The sequence below is a fragment of the Trypanosoma brucei genome (genome assembly GCF_000002445.2).
Source record: "Trypanosoma brucei brucei TREU927 chromosome 11 chr11_scaffold01 genomic scaffold, whole genome shotgun sequence".
In the NCBI taxonomy this organism is placed as follows: Eukaryota; Euglenozoa; class Kinetoplastea; order Trypanosomatida; family Trypanosomatidae; genus Trypanosoma; species Trypanosoma brucei.
Window position 1 is genome coordinate 238462 of NT_165288.1, and position 19412 is coordinate 257873.

The 19412-nt window shown below is 50.2% G+C and overlaps 7 protein-coding genes across 7 annotated transcripts, besides 2 other annotated features; all 7 read left to right on the forward strand.

The window, feature by feature from the left end:
- Positions 1–169: 169 nt before the first annotated feature.
- On the forward strand, positions 170–2392 carry Tb11.03.0190 (hypothetical protein, conserved; the record flags this gene model as incomplete). Its single annotated transcript, XM_823093.1, has 1 exon — positions 170–2392. The coding sequence occupies one exon, from the start codon at positions 170–172 to the stop codon at positions 2390–2392; it is 2223 nt and encodes a 740-aa protein (XP_828186.1).
- Positions 2393–2696: 304 nt separating this feature from the next.
- Positions 2697–2750: a microsatellite.
- A 709-nt stretch (positions 2751–3459) lies between these two features.
- On the forward strand, positions 3460–4608 carry Tb11.03.0180 (RNA editing complex protein MP44; the record flags this gene model as incomplete). Its single annotated transcript, XM_823094.1, has 1 exon — positions 3460–4608. The coding sequence occupies one exon, from the start codon at positions 3460–3462 to the stop codon at positions 4606–4608; it is 1149 nt and encodes a 382-aa protein (XP_828187.1).
- A 551-nt stretch (positions 4609–5159) lies between these two features.
- Tb11.03.0170 (uncharacterized protein) lies at positions 5160–6575 on the forward strand (the record flags this gene model as incomplete). The annotated part of the gene is made up of 1 exon (XM_823095.1): positions 5160–6575. One exon carries the CDS (start codon positions 5160–5162, stop codon positions 6573–6575), a length of 1416 nt encoding a protein of 471 aa, XP_828188.1.
- A 750-nt stretch (positions 6576–7325) lies between these two features.
- Positions 7326–7353: a sequence feature (AT_rich).
- Positions 7354–8369: 1016 nt separating this feature from the next.
- Tb11.03.0160 (ATPase, putative) lies at positions 8370–10343 on the forward strand (the record flags this gene model as incomplete). The annotated part of the gene is made up of 1 exon (XM_823096.1): positions 8370–10343. The coding sequence occupies one exon, from the start codon at positions 8370–8372 to the stop codon at positions 10341–10343; it is 1974 nt and encodes a 657-aa protein (XP_828189.1).
- Positions 10344–10491: 148 nt separating this feature from the next.
- Tb11.03.0150 (hypothetical protein, conserved) lies at positions 10492–11127 on the forward strand (the record flags this gene model as incomplete). The annotated part of the gene is made up of 1 exon (XM_823097.1): positions 10492–11127. One exon carries the CDS (start codon positions 10492–10494, stop codon positions 11125–11127), a length of 636 nt encoding a protein of 211 aa, XP_828190.1.
- Positions 11128–11289: 162 nt separating this feature from the next.
- On the forward strand, positions 11290–15951 carry Tb11.03.0140 (nucleoporin, putative; the record flags this gene model as incomplete). The annotated part of the gene is made up of 1 exon (XM_823098.1): positions 11290–15951. One exon carries the CDS (start codon positions 11290–11292, stop codon positions 15949–15951), a length of 4662 nt encoding a protein of 1553 aa, XP_828191.1.
- A 1329-nt stretch (positions 15952–17280) lies between these two features.
- Positions 17281–19245, forward strand: Tb11.03.0130 (hypothetical protein, conserved; the record flags this gene model as incomplete). The annotated part of the gene is made up of 1 exon (XM_823099.1): positions 17281–19245. One exon carries the CDS (start codon positions 17281–17283, stop codon positions 19243–19245), a length of 1965 nt encoding a protein of 654 aa, XP_828192.1.
- Between the last annotated feature and the right edge of the window lie 167 nt (positions 19246–19412).

The following is a 19412-nucleotide window of genomic DNA, read 5'->3' on the forward strand; positions in this document are numbered from 1 at the left end:
TTGCCTTTACCATGTTGGTGTCACTTTCATTGCTTATTGTTCTCTTCGCGTTTGTATTTGTTTCATTGTCTCAATTTGCGGAGGAATCACACAGACGCACACGTAACGTGGTGTGTGCTGGATTACTTGTCCCCAAGCATTAGACAGTGGCGTCGTCTCAGTAGTAGGAATGCCTCACAAGGAGGCTGAGGTCGGTACTCTCGGATTTAAGACTCCCGCGCGTAGGTCCAGATGCATCGGCGACCAGGGATTTCATTCGGCCACGAAGCCCTGGGTATCGCCCCATTCATTAGTTAAGGTGAGCCCTAGGTTAAGGGTCCCATCCACTTCTAGGTTACCTGCACTTGCGGAGGCTCCCGTATTTCCTCGTGCCCTTGTCCCATCCAAAGCGCTAGGTCCAGTTGCAATATCAAAGGCCCCCCTTGCGGCACAGTTGGAAGCTTTTGTGCGCCGTGAATATAAGATTTATTCCACCGGGAACCGCGATTGCACGCATGTGGACACCTTGCACATAGTGAGGGAGGCCTTTTCGGTCTTCCTGGAACACTTCTCAGAATATAGAGAGGTGCTATCTCTCATCCGCGACGAGTACGAGGCGGCATTCCAGGAGCTCCTTAGTGAGGTTAAGCGCCTCCGAGCTGTTGAGTTGGAGACAAGCAGTGACCGTAGTGTGCACGCGATGGAGATGTTAAAACAGCGGGAGGCCTTTAAGTCGATTGTTAGCAATCACTATGCTCAACTTCAGGCAACTGAAGGGATAGTTCATTCCCTGCGCGACCAAATTACTTCGTATGAAGAGTCTAACGAAACGCTACGAGCCCAACTGAAGAAGGCGAAGGAAGAAACCCGGGAGGCTACGGATACATCCAAATTGTTAACAAAGTCCATGATTGAGGAGGCCGCTCGTAACTCTCAGCTCCTTGCGGCGCGCACGGCAAATGAGAGGGAAATAGGTCGCTTGAAGGTTCAAGTGGATATGGTGAGGGAAGAACTGAAGGATGTGGAGAGCAGATACACCGCACTTTTGGAGAAAACACTATGCACTGGTGGGCCGGATACGATTTTCAAGGGTAAAGACGTGCGAGCTAAGAAGAAACTTGATCAAGAATGCGAGCAGGAAGCGAAGAAGAAGCTTGAAGAATCTGAAGAGAATGCGAGACAGAAGGCATCTGAGGAGGAGGAAAGAAGGAATCGGGATAACGCTTACTTTGCTCTCATTAATGAGCGCATTGACGAATTACTCCTCGAGCGGGAGCAGTTAAAGCAGCAGTTGGCTGACGCACTTGCGAGCCGTTGCGCTTCTGCCTGCGGTAGTGGTGGGGGTGGTCGGCCTGCAAGCACCTCCCGCGCAAGAAGGTTCTCCGCAGATCCAGGAGCTCTGGAGAATGACCGACGACTTGTAGAGGGTGATGCCACCTACAGTAGGTTGATTGCTGCATGGTTACGGGAGGAGCAGATGACGGGTGCTGAGTTAGACCGACTTGATGTGCTGATACCCCCTGGTGCGTCAGAGGATCATCCATTTGGGTTTTTAAAAGCTACCCTCCCCGTTCGAAATCGGTACCTGAAGAGGGAGGACACCATAGATATGTTGAACAGTTGGTGGGGGTTCCGGCGGAATTCGTTTGATTCGTCGATAAAACATCACTTTATGTGTTGGTTGCAAAAAACAACTGGATCTGAGTCAGGTGCGCAGGAATTAGGTGTGAACATAGTTCACGTCTGCGAGCACAACATTTATGATCCCGATTGTCGTGCATTTCTCTTAATATTTCGAGAGTGTGTACCTGAAGACGTTGTTCATGCGTGGACGAAAGATATAGCGTATTTCGAGGAGCTATGCCGTGAGTCTATGAGTGCTCACCGTTTCGTCCGCTGCTCAGTACTTTATGATAAACTCCGGAACAAATTACAAGAAAAGACGTATTTGAACATGCTAGAATTGCGCCTTTACCTCTGGCGTAACAGCGATGCGAATGGAATGATCTCCGTTGATTTTCTCTTTAGGAAAGACTCTCGCTTTCTGTACTTACTGAAGAAGCAGCTGCTCAGAGAGGTGGAGGAGTTCACTCTGCGGGTGGTTGAGGCAATTCGCTCAGTTGCCCTCGACGCAGATACCGTAAAGCTTCAAGATGTAGTAAACGCACTTAGCGCTCAGGATCCCGGTATTCCACAGGGCACGCTGCGCCGTCTGGTGGCGGAGGCAACTCAACTAACTTCTATGGATGTTGCTACGTGTGGAGTGGACTTCACCGTACGATTGCGGCCCCTTATCTACCGGTTCCGAAGCGCCGTTTTATTGAGGCGGGTAACGCCTCCTGTTGATACAAGTCAGCTGAATCCAAATATATTTGACGCGAAGGCAATTGTTGAAGAAGCAGAGGAGGTGTAGGATCGACTGGCACCGTGGTGTAGTAGGCGGTTATAACGTATTTCTTCAGTACCTCTTCTACTTTGATCTGTATTGTACCTTTCAGTTCTTTTGCCTCCCTTCACTGATTGTCTGTTGGTTTTTGCCACCTTACGTGTGATGTTATCGAGAAACATGTCATTTTTGCTGTCTTCCTCTATTCTGCGTTGACGCATATCGAGGAAGGCTTTAACTTTTTCTTTTACGTTTTTTCTTGGACGTATTTTCCTTTGTTTGCTGTCAAAGCGGAGCAATTCATTGAATCCACCATGCGTTTTGTTACTCCATATTTACCTTTATATGCCTATATCTATCTATCTATATATATATATGCATATATTTTTACTCACTGCTCGAGGTGTAGTAGCTGATCACCTGTGGTGACCACGAAGGTGGAGGGCGAATAAAAAAAAAGGAGAGATGGAGGCAGTGGAAACGTGATATTGTGCCTCGTAACATCTGTGTTGCGTTCCAAACCACTGCCTTTCCATCATTTTGCCACCGTTATGTTCGTTCATTCCTTCACTCCTTTGTTACTTCATTTCTATATTTAGTGTGCGTTGGTGGTTGGTTTGGTATGAGGAACGTGTGTTTGTATGAGCGTTTGTAGGTACCATGTATAGGTGTACTGTATTTCTATTGTCTAACCTCTTTTTTTTTTTTTGTACAGGTGGTGACCAGGCTGTTGTATTTCGTTTTTGCTTGGTGTTGACGGTTGTTTACACTTTCTTGTCTCCTCTTGTTTTCATCTCTGTGAGACTGTTGAGTACTAGTTGTTTGTGACGGTGACGCGGAGTTTATTTCCCCCTTTCATTTTGTTAACTATCGCCTGATTCGGTGAGCAACAGTAACGCCCAATACCTTCACTCTTCACGTGCTAACTGCATGAGTGGCAATGTCCTAATGAATGGGGAGTTGTAACTCGGAGTTGTGTAGATGTGTTATTGGAATTTTTCTTTTGATGTTGCTTTGCTGGTGTGAGGTGAGTGTGGTATTCAACTTTTTTTTCCCCCTTGAATTTGAAGGATCGCTTGTTTTATCGGTTCCGCATGAGACGGGCTGTGGTACTCCGTACGGCAGCGCCGATGTGTGCACTCACCGGTAAGTGCGTTGAAGATTGGGAGTCTCACAGGAAGTCGTTTGACATGCGTATTTTTGAGCTACTGAAGGGGCGCCTAACGTCACCTACCGAGCCGTTGCCCATCAAACAAATCTATGCAACAATTGCGAATCCGTGCCGACTTGTTGAAGAATTCACGTGCGCCAAAACCACGCGCCGGTTGGGCCGACTTCATACGGCACTTAGTTTCCTTCGGCGCCACAATGTGCTGCTTCACAGTCTCCTTTTTCACGTGAAGGAAACACAAACTTGGAACACGACACCAGACTTTGACCGGCTTGCCTTGTATGGAGAAAGTTCACTACGGCACGAAGTGCGCGCTCGCACACTTCGCCTTTTCCCGGGCATTGATTCGGAGACTTATGCCGCATTAACGTCTTCTGTGTTGAGTGAGGAGGCGTTGCACGGACTGTTTGATCGACTACTAATGAAAGCACTGGTGGGCGAGAAACCGGTGGGTAAGATGCGTGACTGGTCATTGACTCCGAATCAGTGCGGCCAGATGTTGTGTGCCATTGTTGGGGAGATGAGTTGGTTCGCCGCACGGACGAAAGCAACTGATCGTACGCATAATAATGCGCTCTTCCCTCCTTCAGACGCTCTTATTCTTCACGTGTTGTGCTGTCACGTATTGGAGAGTCTTCCGGCTGAGTTGTTGTACAATGTGCTGGAACCAAAGGTACAACGCATAAAGGAGAATTGGGTAAATGAGCCAATGTCGATTCCTGAGCAGCTGCACTTGAAGCCCCGGACAATAGGTTCATTATCGCTCTCACTGGTAGCCAAGCCTTTGACTGAGGAAGAGGGCCGCAGGAAAGAGGTGGCAGTATCCGCCGAGAAGTGCCAGCTCAGTCTCACACCTGAGCGAGTAATTGGGAGTGTTCGTTCCACAATGCTGCCTCGGTGGAACTACAAGCGTTTTGAGGAGCGGCGTTATCACATACTGGAGAGCGACAAGCGACAAGTTCTCCCACTCGCAATGTCCCCGGTGGGAAGAGGGGATGTGAGTCTCGCTTCGGAGCAGATGCCGGATGAGAGGCGGAGGGAATTAGTTGCGCTGGCACTGGGAGGGCGGTAACGTTGAAGCGTGATTCACTCCGTAGCCGCCTTATGTGCGTGTGTGCTTGTTGGGGGGTGGGGCTTGGGGCGTGGTCAGTCTCCATTCCCTTACGTATTGTGTTGTTGTGTGTACATTACGCGTTTATTTCCTCAAGTCGAAACGAAACCAAGAGGGGGTGGGGGTGCATCAGACAGAAAGGGGAAGCAACATGGAGAATTGCGAACAAGGAGCGGATTGAGAGGGGAAAGAAAGGAGTTTGCCAATTGTTCTAGGCACATTCGTCGCGTGGGCAGCAACAAGGGTTGTGTGTGAGTGCACATTCGTAATCACAACCATACGCTCCCCCTATCTGCTTCTTCGTTTACCTACTCTTTGCACAATTCCAGCACAGGGTAAGTGTGATAGCAATACCAGGGAGAAAAACAAAAAAAAAACAATAGAGTTAAAGGAGAGAAGCAGAAAGAAACGGCAAAAAGGGACAGCGTTAGACTGACTGCCAATAATAAAAGAATTTAATAACAAAACAATTAGCAAGGTTGTAAAAGAAAATAATAATAAAAAAAGTAATAATGCAGGAAGGCCAACTGTTTCAGTCGATGATGAGCGTGAACTTTTTGACAGATCGTCCCGTGTCGCCTATCAGCTCTGCGTCCACTGCAGAGGTGACAGCGGGACATGATATCTCGACAATTAATCGTACACTTGACGCTTCTTTCATGTATGACGACGGGGCACTGATGGACTTCGATTCGAAGCACTGGATTCGGGTGACACGTCTGGACCCGAGCACATCGAGCAAGACGTTGCGGCAAATGTTTTACCCTTATGGCGGTGATGAGGCCTTCGTTATATGGGACAACGCGGTGGTTGGGTACGTCGGCTTTGACAACCACTTCATGGCGGAGCTCGCTGTGGAGAAGATGAATACATTCATTCCTTGTCGCCAGGCGCAAGCTCTTTGCGTACGTCCTGCGTCGATGGACGAAGTTGTTCTCGCGAGGAGCGCTGTTTCCTCAGGTCAAGAAAGCATCGTTCCGCTCTTGTACTCGGATTGTCCTATCAAGTGCATTGTGCAGGTTATTGAGGGACACAGACAGCCAAGTTACTGCGCAATGGAACTGGTTGAAGAGGTGAAGCGCGCGCCTCGCTCGTTGTTTGCTCGTGTTTCAGAAACTTTAAGCCAACTCAAGGCGAATTCCTTCTTAGTTGAGGAGTTTCGGGAGGCCCTCGTTCGGAATCTGCTTCTTCACATTTTCGAGGAGGATCACACAGATACTAAGGCGAACTGTGGTGTGCTTCTTGGGGAACTCTTCTGTTCCGGTTTTCTGACCGGCGACCCCTTCCAAATTGCCTCTGGCATTCTCCAGCGTGGCGTGAAGTCCATTGGGCAGATTGACAATGTGTGTGCTGTGGCGCATGCTTGTGCGTCGTTGCCGTTTGCTATGTCAAAGGCTTCTTTCTGGGCTCTGGTCGGCCAGTTGTCTCTACAAACTGAGGAGCCTCTGCGGTCCGCTCTGCGGGGGCACATTCGCCGTTTCCATCAAAGCACGGAGTTCATTTCGCCCAAACCGACTGCTAACGCGCCGCTGCCAACGGCAGACAGAGCTGCGTCATCATTTCCAGGTTTGAAAATGCGAACTGTGTACGTTTCTCACCTTCCCGCTTCAATGCCTCAGCGCACTTTTATGGACCTTCTAACTTCATGTGGAGGTGTAAACAAAGTTCGCGTTTGCCGCGGGAAGGGTTACACAACCCTTTTTGCCTTCGTGGAGATGGCCACCGCCGACGGTGTGGCGGCTGCTCTACGTCTCGGCCGAGCAAACGTTCTTGGCTGCAACATCCGCCTGCAGATGGCACGCAATCCGATTCAGGATTCCCAGTCTGATGATGCAGTTATTAACGCGAACGGTACAGTCGCCTGCGAATGCCTCTTTGGACGTCATGGGGGCACATTGGGCGATGTGGCAAGCGACAAGGGGTACTAACATTTAAACAAATAGAATTTCCATACAAAAAGCAAAGCCTTCTTTCCATAAACATCCAGACCATAGATATGAGATACATACAGAACAAGTGCACGAACCCATTTGTATGCACTCGGGGGAAAGCAACTAATCACATGAGATCCATGCATGAACTCACTTGTATATGTGCATAATGGGTTTGTTTACACACTTAACTCGTTCATTCAATTTTTTCTGTTTGGTCCTGTTGCGGTCATCGCCGGTCGTAATATTGCGTTTCTTTCTTCCCCTTTGTTGAAACTATGGCTTCTCCCCTTTTCTTGATGGTGAAGGAACGAATAAGGGAGTGCGGGGGAGACGATCAAGCACTATTAACGAAGATACGGCAGCCGAAAAGAGCTGCTTTTCTCTTCATCCTGGTCCACTCTGTTTTTTGTCATATTTTTGGCGATCAACTGCTGCGCCACAGTGCTTGTTGTTATTTCCCCTCTTTGCTTTCTCCCGCTTCATGTGTTTGATTTCCTCTTCTCTTTTGCTCTCCTAGCGTTATTTGTTGTTATTTTTATGCGGGTGTTGAGTATTATGATAAACGCGCCGCGTGGCATAGAATGTAAACACACATACAGAGAAAACAAAGCAAATCAACGGTGCATCGCTCTCAGGTTTGTGTGTTGGACTCACAATAATGTTTTTGACCCTCTTTTTTTCGCGTTTTACTAATCTGAATTCCGATTATTATTTTTCGCTTACCTGCCCTCTCACATGTACTTCTTTTTTTTTTTAATTTAACTTTTTAAAAGTGGTTTCATTGCTATTGTTGTTATTTACTGGTGATATTTTTCCCGTCCCCAATCGTTTCTTTCCTCGTTTCGCCTCCTCAGAATTGAGAAACGAATGGAAGAAAACTCAAGCACGGCAGAATGGCAAATGTTGAAACATAATTACGTATATTTAAGTATATATCTATAGAAAGAGGGAGAAAAAGGGGGAAAAGGCAAAAAAAGAGAGGGCGAACGTGGTGCATTTCGCGGAAAGGCTGGGAGAGTGAACCTCAAAACGTGTCTGTGCTTGTGTGTGGAAGTTAGGAGGCCGTTTCTAGTCACAAAGGTTGCAGCTGCTATGAGGGAAATACATGTGGGCAACACGGAATTAAAGAAGGAAAGAGGGGCTCTAAATGCGTTGAAAAGGACAGGAAAGAAATTTTAAAAATTGCGCATTTCTGTTTTCTTTTCCTCATTTTCTTTTTGCGAAAGAAAAGCATATGCGGGCAATGCGTTTGATATTGCATGCGTAACAGGTGTTTATATATGCATGTGTGTATAAGGCGGGACACGGGGAATGGGGGAAAATGAAAGGTAGTGAGAGAGAAGAGGAAAGGGGTAATGGAGAGAAATACAAGCGAAATATGACACAACGGGGTGCAGGTTCTATGGTAACAGCAGAAAGACGCGCACCCCTCGCTCAAATAATAGCAACCCTTCCTCATTTTCTATTTACATTTTATCCTCCTCTTTTACCTTTGCTTTGCTAGTTTTAATGATTTGTTTCTCCCCTTGCTGAGGCCGCATTTCAGCTTTCACATTTTTCTGCCAGTTTAATCCCAGGACCCACTGTCCGACCTCTACACGCCTGCTGTGGTACTGTTGACGTTTCTTTACCCTTCGGAGGAAGTACGTTTGGCTGTGTTTAAATGTTTGTTTTCCTTCCCCTTCCCCTATCATTCCTTTTCACTTCCTCATTTTTATCCTTTGCTATTGTGGTACGCGGGAACATCTTGTTGCCTCATCACCATTGGACTCCCTCCCTTTAAAGCTGATGATTAGGGTGCCCTCCCGCTGGCCATGCTCGTCATCACCCGTCGCCCTTGTGCAAGTTAATGACGACTTCGTGGCAATATGTGGCGTGGTTTCATCAGATGAAGAATTAGCATCGTGGGAGCTGGACTGTAGCATAACATTAAATCGTCAGGTAGCCGAGAGGGTCACTGCACAGGATTTCTCACCTGCGGGGACTCATGAGGTATGCTTCATCGGTCCTTCAAAGCAAACTAAAAGACGATTTGTGGAGGTTCCCGTCCATCCAGGTGGCGGGGGTGACACTCTTCGAGTATTGACGCCACTTAGCACGTATGAGGCCAAAACAGTTTTGCTTGAGGGCCCTCGAGTAAGTACACCTGGTTTTATGGAACGACTTTTTGCCTCGCTAGTTGGACGGTACGTAGTCGTTGATTGTGACGTCATGACACAAGAAGGATTACAGTTTCGCGTAAAAGACGCTGAGCTGAAGAGAGGGTATCGTGGCCTGGCGTTGGTGGGTTCAACAGCCCGTGTAAAACTGAATCAGAGGTCTGCTAAATATTTTTGGCCAAGCGATGTGCTCGTTGGATTGGAGGAGCAGGCACAGGAGCTAAGAACAGTGATGCAAGCCATGCTACAGTCCCCAGGGCGTTGGCTAGGTGTTTCTCTTCATGATTCGTCCGGCTGCGAGGCCCTGACAGTTGTTCGCAAGTGCGTAGCTGACGCAAACGGAACGCTGGTGTGGTGGTCCCCATCGTCTGTTTACGGTCAGGGAGGGGACTATTGTGCAAGTCGACTCATTGTGCTGTGTATACCTGACATGGATGAGGTCTTCCCATCTTCGGACAGTTCGTTGGCGGGTCTGACCGTGCGGCTGCTGCGAGGAAGCATCGACAGTTTGTTGAATAGCGGTTCTAGCGAGAAACCTGCCCTGGTGTTGGTCGGCATCACTAAGAATGAAATCATTGGAGTGGCAAACTCGCTCTTTGCCGCAAAGATATCGTTTGAATTTCCTGACGTCGACAAGCGGGCTGTCCTTCTGGCACATGTTCGCGGGGGCGATAGGATGGACCATATGAGTGAAGCGCACACGCTTGTTGGCCTTTCCCGCTCCGAAGTCCTGGACGCGGCGCGACGGCAACCCCGATCTCGTGGCCCTCTCAATAAAGTTTTGCGGTGGTCGGACATTGGCGGTCTCGACGATGTGAAGGATCGCTTACACCGCGCTTTGATCCTCCCTCAACTGGAGCCTGGGCTGTTTGCCCGTTTTGGTCTGACACCCCCTCGTGGGATACTTTTGTACGGTCCACCGGGATGCGCTAAAACGAGTTTAGTTAAAGCATTGTGCTCGGAGGGATGCTTCTCTTTTATTTATCTTGACTTCGCGGGGCTCATCAGCGCATATGTTGGAGAATCTGAACGGATATTGCGTGATGCGTTTCACCGGGCAGCTCGCCAGGCACCATGCATTGTTTTTTTTGATGAGGTCGATGCTATTGGTGGAAAGCGCGCGATGAATTCCCGCGACGGTGATCAGGCACGGCTCCTTTCAACCCTCCTTACGGAGATGGACGGGTTTTCTTCATCTAACGGGGTATGTTTTGTCGGTGCCACTAATACACCACATCAGATTGATGCTGCCCTGCTTCGTCCCGGTAGGTTCGACTATCTCGTGTATGTTCCGCTTCCGCCCCTGGGAGACCGGCGCAGGGTTCTATCGCTTGTGCTTGGAAACACAACGGCGGATCTCGACAAACTTGCCCGCGTCACCGAGGGCTTCAGCGGGGCTGATCTCCCGGCGCTTGCAACGAGTGTCCTTCTGGAGTTGTTGGACGGCACCGATGAGGGTAGCGCTTCGGAGTGCCTAAATGACTCCGAGGCACTAACCCAACTTCTCGTCTCTCGAGCTGGGGAGTTCCACAAGACCTCATACGATGTTGCGGCGCTTGAGAGGTTTAACAGAGACTGCTCTTCCGACTCGGGAGCTGTATGAGAGAACTTCAATATATGAGAGCGTGTATGTTTGGTTGAGGTCCTCCTTTCTTTGTACCGCTTTCTACTATACATCACGAACCATGATACAAGTGGTGGTATTCTTTCTCTCGTTTTAGCTATTCCTCTCTTCTCTTAGCTCTGTATTAATGGATTGGACTGATCGTGTCCTACTAGAGGATGATAACGATATGGGAAAAAGCATAGTTAGTCACCATGTGCTGATGAACTGTTCACAGAGGTCAAACATCAAGGACAGTAATGTGCAGACATTATCCACGGAGATGCTCCACTGGGATGACTACAGGGAGGCCCATGGAATAAACGATGGTACACCGAAGATGGCAGACACATTTCAAAACGCTTGTGAACCATTATTTCAAGGGCATGTTTGCCGCTCTGGAGGTAGCACCAAAAGGCTTCTTTCCGTTGCAACGAAACCGGTTCTAGGTGAGGGTGGCGATCGAACATTCTGTTCCGAGATGCAGCACTGGGATGACTATAGGGTAAAAAATAATATTCAAGACGGGTCTCCAGCTATGCAGTGTCTTTTTCGTCAATTTGACGGTCATGATATGTTCATTCTGGACAGTGGGTGGAAACTGTTAACGCTGAAACAAATGTGTATTACCTCGACGCGGCAGGCGTATGGTGCAAGCGTTAACCAGCGTGTTTCAGAGATGGTTCGATGGGAGGAGTCTCAAAACCAGCAAGGGATAAATTGCTTCCCAGCTAGCGGATCTGCAGAGGCAGTTAGTGCCATAACACCTTACAACAGTGGGTGACTACGGAAATTCTTTTCCCCCCTCTTCCCCTTATTTTGTCGTTCACAATCCTGATTTGCTCCTCGGAATTTCTCTTTGGATTGCTAAGGTGGCTCCCCTTACCTTATTGTTGTTGTTTTGCTCGCCGCTATCAAGTGACTTCCTTAGTGTACTTAGTCCCTCATGAGCGCAGGATTCGGAGGTGGTTTTGGCCAACCGGCAGCAACGGGATTTGGTCAGCAGCCTACCGGTGGTTTTGGGCAAGCACCGCAGGGTGGGGCGTTTGGCCAGGTTGCTCCAGCGGCTACTGGTTTTGGTCAGCCCTCTCAGAGTGCTGTCACCGGAGGTTTCGGGCAGACAAATACTGGTGGTTTCGGACAACCTGCAGCAACTGGTTTCGGTCAACCTGCTCAGGGTGCTGTCACCGGAGGTTTCGGGCAGACAAATACTGGTGGTTTCGGACAACCTGCAGCAACTGGTTTCGGTCAACCTGCTCAGAGTGCTGTCACCGGAGGTTTCGGGCAGACAAATACTGGTGGTTTCGGTCAGCCTGCTCAGGGTGGGTTTGGCCAGACAGCGGCAGCGGCTAACGCCTTTGGACAGGCGGGCCCCTCAGGTGGCTTCGGGCAGACAAATACTGGTGGATTCGGCCAGCAGTCCAACAGTGGGTTTGGTCAAGCTGGTCGGGGCGCGACAGCCGGATTTGGGCAGCCCGGAACTGGTTTTGGTCAACCAGCTACCGGAGGATTCGGTCAAGCAACTTCTGCCTCTCCATTTGGACAAGCAGCGGCAGGCCGCGGTGTTGGTGGTGGTTTTGGTACTGCGGCTGGCACAGTTGGTGGTTTTGGGCAGCCTGCTGCGACGGGTGGTTTCGGTCAAACGGCAACTACAGGTGGATTCGGGCAGCCTGCTCAGGGAGCTGCAGCTGGTGGTTTTGGTCAACCAGCTACCGGAGGATTCGGTCAAGCAACTTCTGCCTCTCCATTTGGACAAGCAGCGGCAGGCCGCGGTGTTGGTGGTGGTTTTGGTACTGCGGCTGGTACAGTTGGTGGTTTTGGGCAGCCTGCTGCGCCGGGTGGTTTCGGTCAAACGGCAACTGCAGGTGGATTCGGGCAGCCCGCTCGGGGAGCTGCAGCTGGTGGTTTTGGTCAACCAGCTACCGGAGGATTCGGTCAGGCAACTTCTGCCTCTCCATTTGGACAAGCAGCGGCAGGCCGCGGTGTTGGTGGTGGTTTTGGTACTGCGGCTGGCACAGTTGGTGGTTTTGGGCAGCCTGCTGCGACGGGCGGTTTCGGTCAAACGGCAACTACAGGTGGATTCGGCCAGCCTGCTCAGGGAGCAAATACTTTCGGACAGGGGACTCCTTCGGCTGGTGGTTTTGGGCAGGCCGGTCGAGGCGTGACTGGAGGCTTCGGTCAAACTGGCGTGACCGGTGGTTTCGGGCAAACGGCAACTACAGGCGGATTTGGCCAACCTGCTCAGGGGGCTGCAACCGGTGGTTTTGGTCAAGCTGGTCGGGGCGCAGCGGACGGATTTGGTCGACCTGCTCAGGGAGCTGCAGCTGGTGGTTTTGGTCAACCAGCTACCGGAGGATTCGGTCAAGCAACTTCTGCCTCTCCATTTGGACAAGCAGCGGCAGGCCGCGGTGTTGGTGGTGGTTTTGGTACTGCGGCTGGCACAGTTGGCGGTTTTGGGCAGCCTGCTGCGCCGGGTGGTTTCGGTCAAACGGCAACTACAGGTGGATTCGGCCAGCCCGGTCGGGGAGCTGCAGCTGGTGGTTTTGGTCAACCAGCTACCGGAGGTCTAGGGCTCGCGGGCGGAAGTGGTTTTGGCGCTGCTGCCGGCGCTGGTGGGTTTGGGCAGCAAAGCACTGCTTCCCCGTGGGGTGGTGGTGCCACCCCTGCGGCACCTGTCGATGTGTCTCTCCTGAACCTTCCGGAGTTTGCCGACAAGCCTTATGGCAACGTTTTACTCTTTGCGCCTGAGAAGCCACCAAAAAAACCAATTTCAGTTGGTCATACACCATCTCCAGCTGCCCCCTTCAACCCCATCTCGGTACCACGTTACCAACAAAGGATACCGGTGGGTATCCCAGCACCCACAGTGTCCGCTAACGTGAAGCTTCAACCTACGCCTTTTTCAACCTCAGCCTTATCCTCAGTGGAGCTTCGTGAATTGTTGAACGCTTCAAAAGTTAACTTGGGGGTATCCGATGATGTCCAAAAAATCGACTCACCGAAGGTCTCGCGGGTGGTGGCAGCTGGTGAGAAGCCGCCTTCACATGATGCGGCGGTCTTTGCGCCTGTGTGCTCAAAAGAGGAGTATATACTGGATCCACCTCTAGCCACACTACAGGGGCTTGCGGTTCGACAGTTGCAGGAGGTTTATGGTTTTAGTGTTTACCGCCGGGATGGTAAGTGCTCCGTTCACTTTCTTGAGCCTGTGAACCTTGTTCGATGTGATATCGCTGAGATCGTTGAGCTTCGTCCTAGTGGTGAAGTTAAGCTTTATCCATGTGTGCAAAACCCTCCCTCCATCGGCCAAGGTCTCAATGTGAAAGCTCGTGTAACCGTGAACGGTGTTATTGGGACGACAAGCAACGACCTTCTTATCCGCTGCCAGAAAGAAGGTAACAGATTTGAGTCTTACGATGTGAACACGGGGACGTGGGTTTACGTGATGAATGTTGGCGACGATGGTCAAAATGAATATGACGATGCTGACCGCGAAGTTGACATAGTCGAGACTGATACGCAGGTCCAAGATGGTGAGCAGTTTCCTGTTGCCAATGATATTGCTGACGGCGGGGTGCGTGCTATTTCCCAGCTGGACACATGTGCCCAATTGAAAAGGTCTGATCCACCGTCACCACCATTTCTACAACAGCAGCAGCAGGTGCCCGTATTGCACCAAAATGAAGCGGTTTCAGCATTGTCGTTTTCACGGTATGCCCCATTTGACGATCAGTCTCTTATTCTTCCGCAACGCACGCAGAGGGTGTCTGTGCTGCGACAAGCTGTGCACCGCCCTGCTGCGGATACAACCTCGGGGATCTCCGACTTCGAACTGCCGTACACGCTTCCCAGCCCCAAGAAAACCCCTCTCTGTGAGCGGAAGGGCCCGTTGGTCGTGAAGGAACCCTACGCGAAGGCACACGGGCCTGTTTACGTTGTGAAGAGGGAGGACAGTAAGATGTACGAAATGAATGCAAGCGTGGTTTCGCGGGGCGCAATGGCAAGTCTGAGTCGGAGTTTCCGATGTGGGTGGTGCACCGGAGGGCGTCTGGTTGCCCCAATGTTCGCCTGGGTTCGTGACGGGACAGAGAGTAGGCATTCTGTGGATGAAGTTCTCGGCTCGCGAGTGGTTATGTCAACTGTTTACTTTGCCCATGCAACAAGTAAGCACTACTTGCAGAGTTGCGCCATATCAGTACTGCGCGCGCTGTGTCGGCACGCGCACAGGGTGGATGCCTCTTCGGACAAGGAAGGCTTTTTCCCGCTTCTGGAGCTAGGATTGTGCCGAGACACCGGCTCCACCTCCCTTTCGACCGAAAAGTTACGTGAGGTTATCGCTGCTGTCGATGCCGTTCGTTTCGACGGAGCTTCTGCAGTGGGGGAGTCCACGGCACGGCAAGCCAAAACAATTCTTTCTCTACTCGATGCCCTTTATGGATTGCCTGATGCCGACGAGGCAGACAAAAATGCCATTACTGAGAGGCGTTACCTCACTCAACTGCGGAGGCGGAACCTGAATTCGTGGTTGAAGACGGAGCTGGAATATATGGATTTGTGGACCGACCTGGACGTGGATGCGAACCCATCGCAAAAGTTACTTCGGAAGTTGCTGTGCGGCAAGCTACGGGAGGCCTCGTCTGTGGCGAAGGCATTGGGGAGCACAGAACTTTCACGCGTTGTAGGAATATGTGGAGAGGGGAACCATTTTGGGAGCTACGTGCAGACGTCCGACAATAGTTGCATAGACGAAGCACTTGGCATCCGGGAGCGTGTGGTGAGCCTCCTCTCTGGTATTGTTGAGCCTTTTGTCTCTCAGCCCCAGTACGCGTGGGCTGAGGACGAAAAGGGTGGCCGCACCGTTGCGAAGGTGCCATTGGCAGCAACATGGAAGCAGTTGCTGGGAGTATTTGCCTTCTACGGCTGCACACCTGACAGCTCCGCGGAGGAGACAATTGACTGTTTTCTCAAACGGCTTCGAGCACCAACCTCACGTCGTGAGAATTCCTTTCCTCCATACGCTGAACGTATCTCAGCTGACAAACTAGGAACAGGTCGCGGTCGGAGTTTCGTTTCCCTCGGGGAGTGGTTTCCTGATGCCGCGCTGAGCCTGTTGGAGGGTTTCGCGATGGGTGTGGCTCCCGCCGCCACTGCACTTCATCCACATTCATCAAGTTACTGTGCAACGGATTACTTGACACCATTCATAATTATAGTAAGTGTCCGTGCTTTGAAGTTACAGCGCACAGACACCTATGACGACGCTGAAACAAAAGCACTTCTGGGGTTTGCCGCAGCGCTGGAGTGTCTTAGTGATGCGTGGTTCTGGGCTTTACTGCCGCTCCATATGATAGTTGACGACAAGTGCCGGGCTGTGGCTGTTGAGCAGTGTTTGCGCCGTAACGCCCACCGGTTCCAGGGAGGGGCGTGCCGCACCAACACGGACTACGTACATTTGGCAGAGCTGTTGAAAATTAATGCTCGGCTGTTAGATGTGGAGATGCTGTTAGAGAAAGTCCCGGCAGATGCACCTGTGAATGCGCCAAGCATTCGCACTCACTCGTCTCTGCAGGAAGCGCTTCACCGTTTCAGTCGGGGGTTTACAAAGAGATGAGAACAGTGGAAGGCAAACAGAGGTTGGAAATATAGGGTGATGCGAAGGTGACGAGGGTTGGTGAATGAAAAGGATGTTGGGAATATAAATATTGAAGAGAAGAAATTAAGGAGTCAAAATAGAGCGGAAAGATGTCTCGTCGGTTTGTATGCTGCGGACACTCGACGGTCATTGTGCTAGGTAGCTTTGTAGGGAAGACATGCTACAGCCAATGGCACGTGCGGTGAGTGTGGTGTCAGGACGGTGGTAAGGGAGGAAGAAAATAATAATATAAGGCGACGGTGAAATGGATGGTTGACCGACCCCGCGACTATCCTGTTGCTGAACATATTTATGCAGTGCGGAGAAAACTGTAGACCGCTTCCTCACTGTAATGTTAGTGTCATCAACGCACTCTTACTGTTTTAAAGTGTCGTATGCAACGGTGCGTGGTGGTGTGTTTGACGACTTAATGTGCCGGATGTTTGTATTGCGAACTACTTGATTTTATCTTTAACCTTAGAGCTACAACGTTTTTTTTCTTTCTCCTCCTTTCCTTTTCATCTATCTGTAGAGTACATATGGGAGGAAAGGGTTAAATGTGTATTTTTAAATTTTGTATTCGCCTGGGAGCAGTTGTTAATTGTGATGGGGTCGCGCAAATTTTCATGGCATAAGTCACTTCTCCGCCGTGTAGGTCTCAACCGTCCGACAATGAGGAGTACACGATGCGACTTTGTGGGGCTTAAGGTGTACGTTATGTCTTACCTCGCTTCAGGCGTTAGTTGCAGACTTCGAAGGCGCAGATAAAGGGATGTGAATGCCATTCTGCAGCTTCAATAACCGTTTCACCTTCTTTAATGCACAAATACGTGGCGGTGACAGCGGCGAGACGGAAGGGGATACATACAGATGAAACCCTGCTGTTTATTGTTTTTTTTTTCGCACTGCGTGTGATGATTGGCGTGTAGATGTTACTTTGGGCGGTGACGCCCGTGTTTGTCTCCATTGTGTTCCATTTCATTCCACTTTTGTAAACTTTTTCCTTTTTGCTCTTTTTGTTGACCTTTTCATTTGGGGTCGGAAGGGTTCCGCCTGGCTTGGGGCGGTAGTGGTTTTTCGGGGTGGTGGGTTGAATTCGACCAAATTGACACACAAAAAGGGAGGAAGTCAAAAGGGTGAGGGAAGCCAGGCGGGGAGGGGACATAAAAAATTTCAATTCGGTGAACACCGTGTACGTGTGTAAGTTTGAGTGTGAGGAACAAAAACATTTGCAACGTTTCGCAGCATTCTTGAAGAGTTCTCTTAGTGGTAAGTGTGTGTGTGTGTGTGTCTGTGGGCGAGGGTGGAATGTTCTTCACACATGGGCCGTCCTTTTCGCTTCGGTATCAAAATAGTGGACGGATTGGGGATGTCCATGTATTCATGAAGAACCTCTACCGCTTTTGGGTCTACAAGGGCCTCTGGTTCTCGTGCTTGGCGTCCTTGGTGGACTTTCTTAATAGCGTTGTCGTGTTCTGTCTCGTGGTATTCCTCACAACAGTGTTTGATTGGCCGGTTGCGGCCGCCTGCGACGAGGTGAGCTGTGGAACCGTAACCTTAACCCATCACATGCGCTTGCCCACCGAACGCGGTGCGAGTCATGTTCTACTTTGCTTGATTTTGTTGGTTTCCTCGGCTGCGTCGGCAACTTACGAGTTTTTGAAGTTTCTGGAGACATGTAGTTTGCAAATGGAAACCGAGAGGATGGTGCGCGTTATTGTTGATACGGGGTATACCAGTCCCTTTCACCGTTTGGCGCACATTTGGAGGCGTATGCGAGTCCAATCGGATGGGCACGAGGAGCTTCCTGATCACGGGCTCCCCTTTATCGGTAACATGGCGTGGGGTGACTTTCTTGACGAAGTTTGCGCCCGGATTCAGAGGGATCGCTCCTTTGGTGTGATTGAGCACAAAGAGTTTGATAGCCTTCGCGCCGTCCAAGCTCTTATGGTTTATGAGAACTACTTCATTACGTTCCACCAACACGGTATCTTGGAGCGGGGAGCACTGAAATACGCAGATGAAAATGTTATCAGGATGCTTATCCGCAGCCTGTTTGATGAATTCAGCACATTAGTTCGAGGCAAGGACCACGTGACACTCTTACGTTGGAAGGTCGTAAAGTACCTGGTGGTGTATGCTCTTTTTTATCCATTTGTTGTAGCCCACTTCCTTCTTCGCGTTTTGGTCAAGAATGCTGCCATGGTGCGCACTGATTGGGGAGGTTATATGACGAAGGACTGGAACAAACGTGCCCTCTGGACGTTTAGTCTGTACAACGAAGTACCGCATGTGTTGTCTGCGAGGATTGCGAGTGGACGGCAAATTGTGATGGAAATGATCTGCAGACTTAAACCCCATTCCAGTGGTAAGCGCTTCGTGTGCCGCGTAGCCTCTGGGATCATCCTTGTCTTACTAAGTTTGTCACTGGTAAATACGTCGTTGTTGGTTTCGGGAAATTTGTGTGGCATTCCACTTCTTTGGTGGCTCACAGGTTCTATCGCAGCATTTTCTGTGTGCAACGAAACCCCACCAGTAGAGCGGGAGTACAATTACTTGCCTGACCTTGAAAGACTTGTCAAGCAGTTGCACTACAGTCAAGAGGAGTGGAATCACTCTGGGGAGTCATTCTACAGTGCCGTCACTTGGGACTTTTTAGAAAGTCGGTTTTCTGTTATTATCAGTGACATTGCTCGGACGTTGTTTATGCCGTGCATTCTTCTCGGCCTTTTGTTTGACGGTAGTTTGCCTGCCCTTATGGAGTGTGTGCAGTCAGAGTCTGTGCGCGTGGATGGGTTAGGTTCTGTTGCACGAGAAGCGGCATTTGACTTTCAGCTCCTTGGTGATGGTAATGACTACCCTCTGGCTTACCATCTTAGTGAGAAACTTCTCAAATCGATCGCTAGCTTCTCCGCTATCTACCCCAAGTGGATGTTGAAGCACATGCCTGACGCGGTGCCACCAGCTGATCAATCTGGAGGTAGTGCAACTTCAGGCGCACTAGACATTTTAGTGACGAAGCTGCGCAATAGAGTCGATGCAGAAACAGAAATGCAAGTGCTGGGTGACCCGTCGGTGAGCGCGTTGGGCGTGGTAAACTCAGAAGCTGAGATTACTCGCAGTTCAGCGCTACTTGGTAAAGGCACTGCGCACGAACGGGAGCAACTGTTCGTCTCGCATATGATGCAATCAATCTATGCTTCGAAGAGCTTCGGTATCGATTCTCGCACTCTTAGGACTGCTAAAGAAGGGAGAGAGGGATGCGGGACATAACAACTTGAATTGTTATAATGTCTTCCGCGCTTGTTGAAAAGCGGTTACTGTGGAATGCACTAGGATGTTATCCTAAGTAATTGTCGGAATTGGAATTACACGTTTGGCATCGTTCTTCTTATTTGCCGTGCGCACTACTGTGGGTGTTTAGTTCAGGCGATGATTCG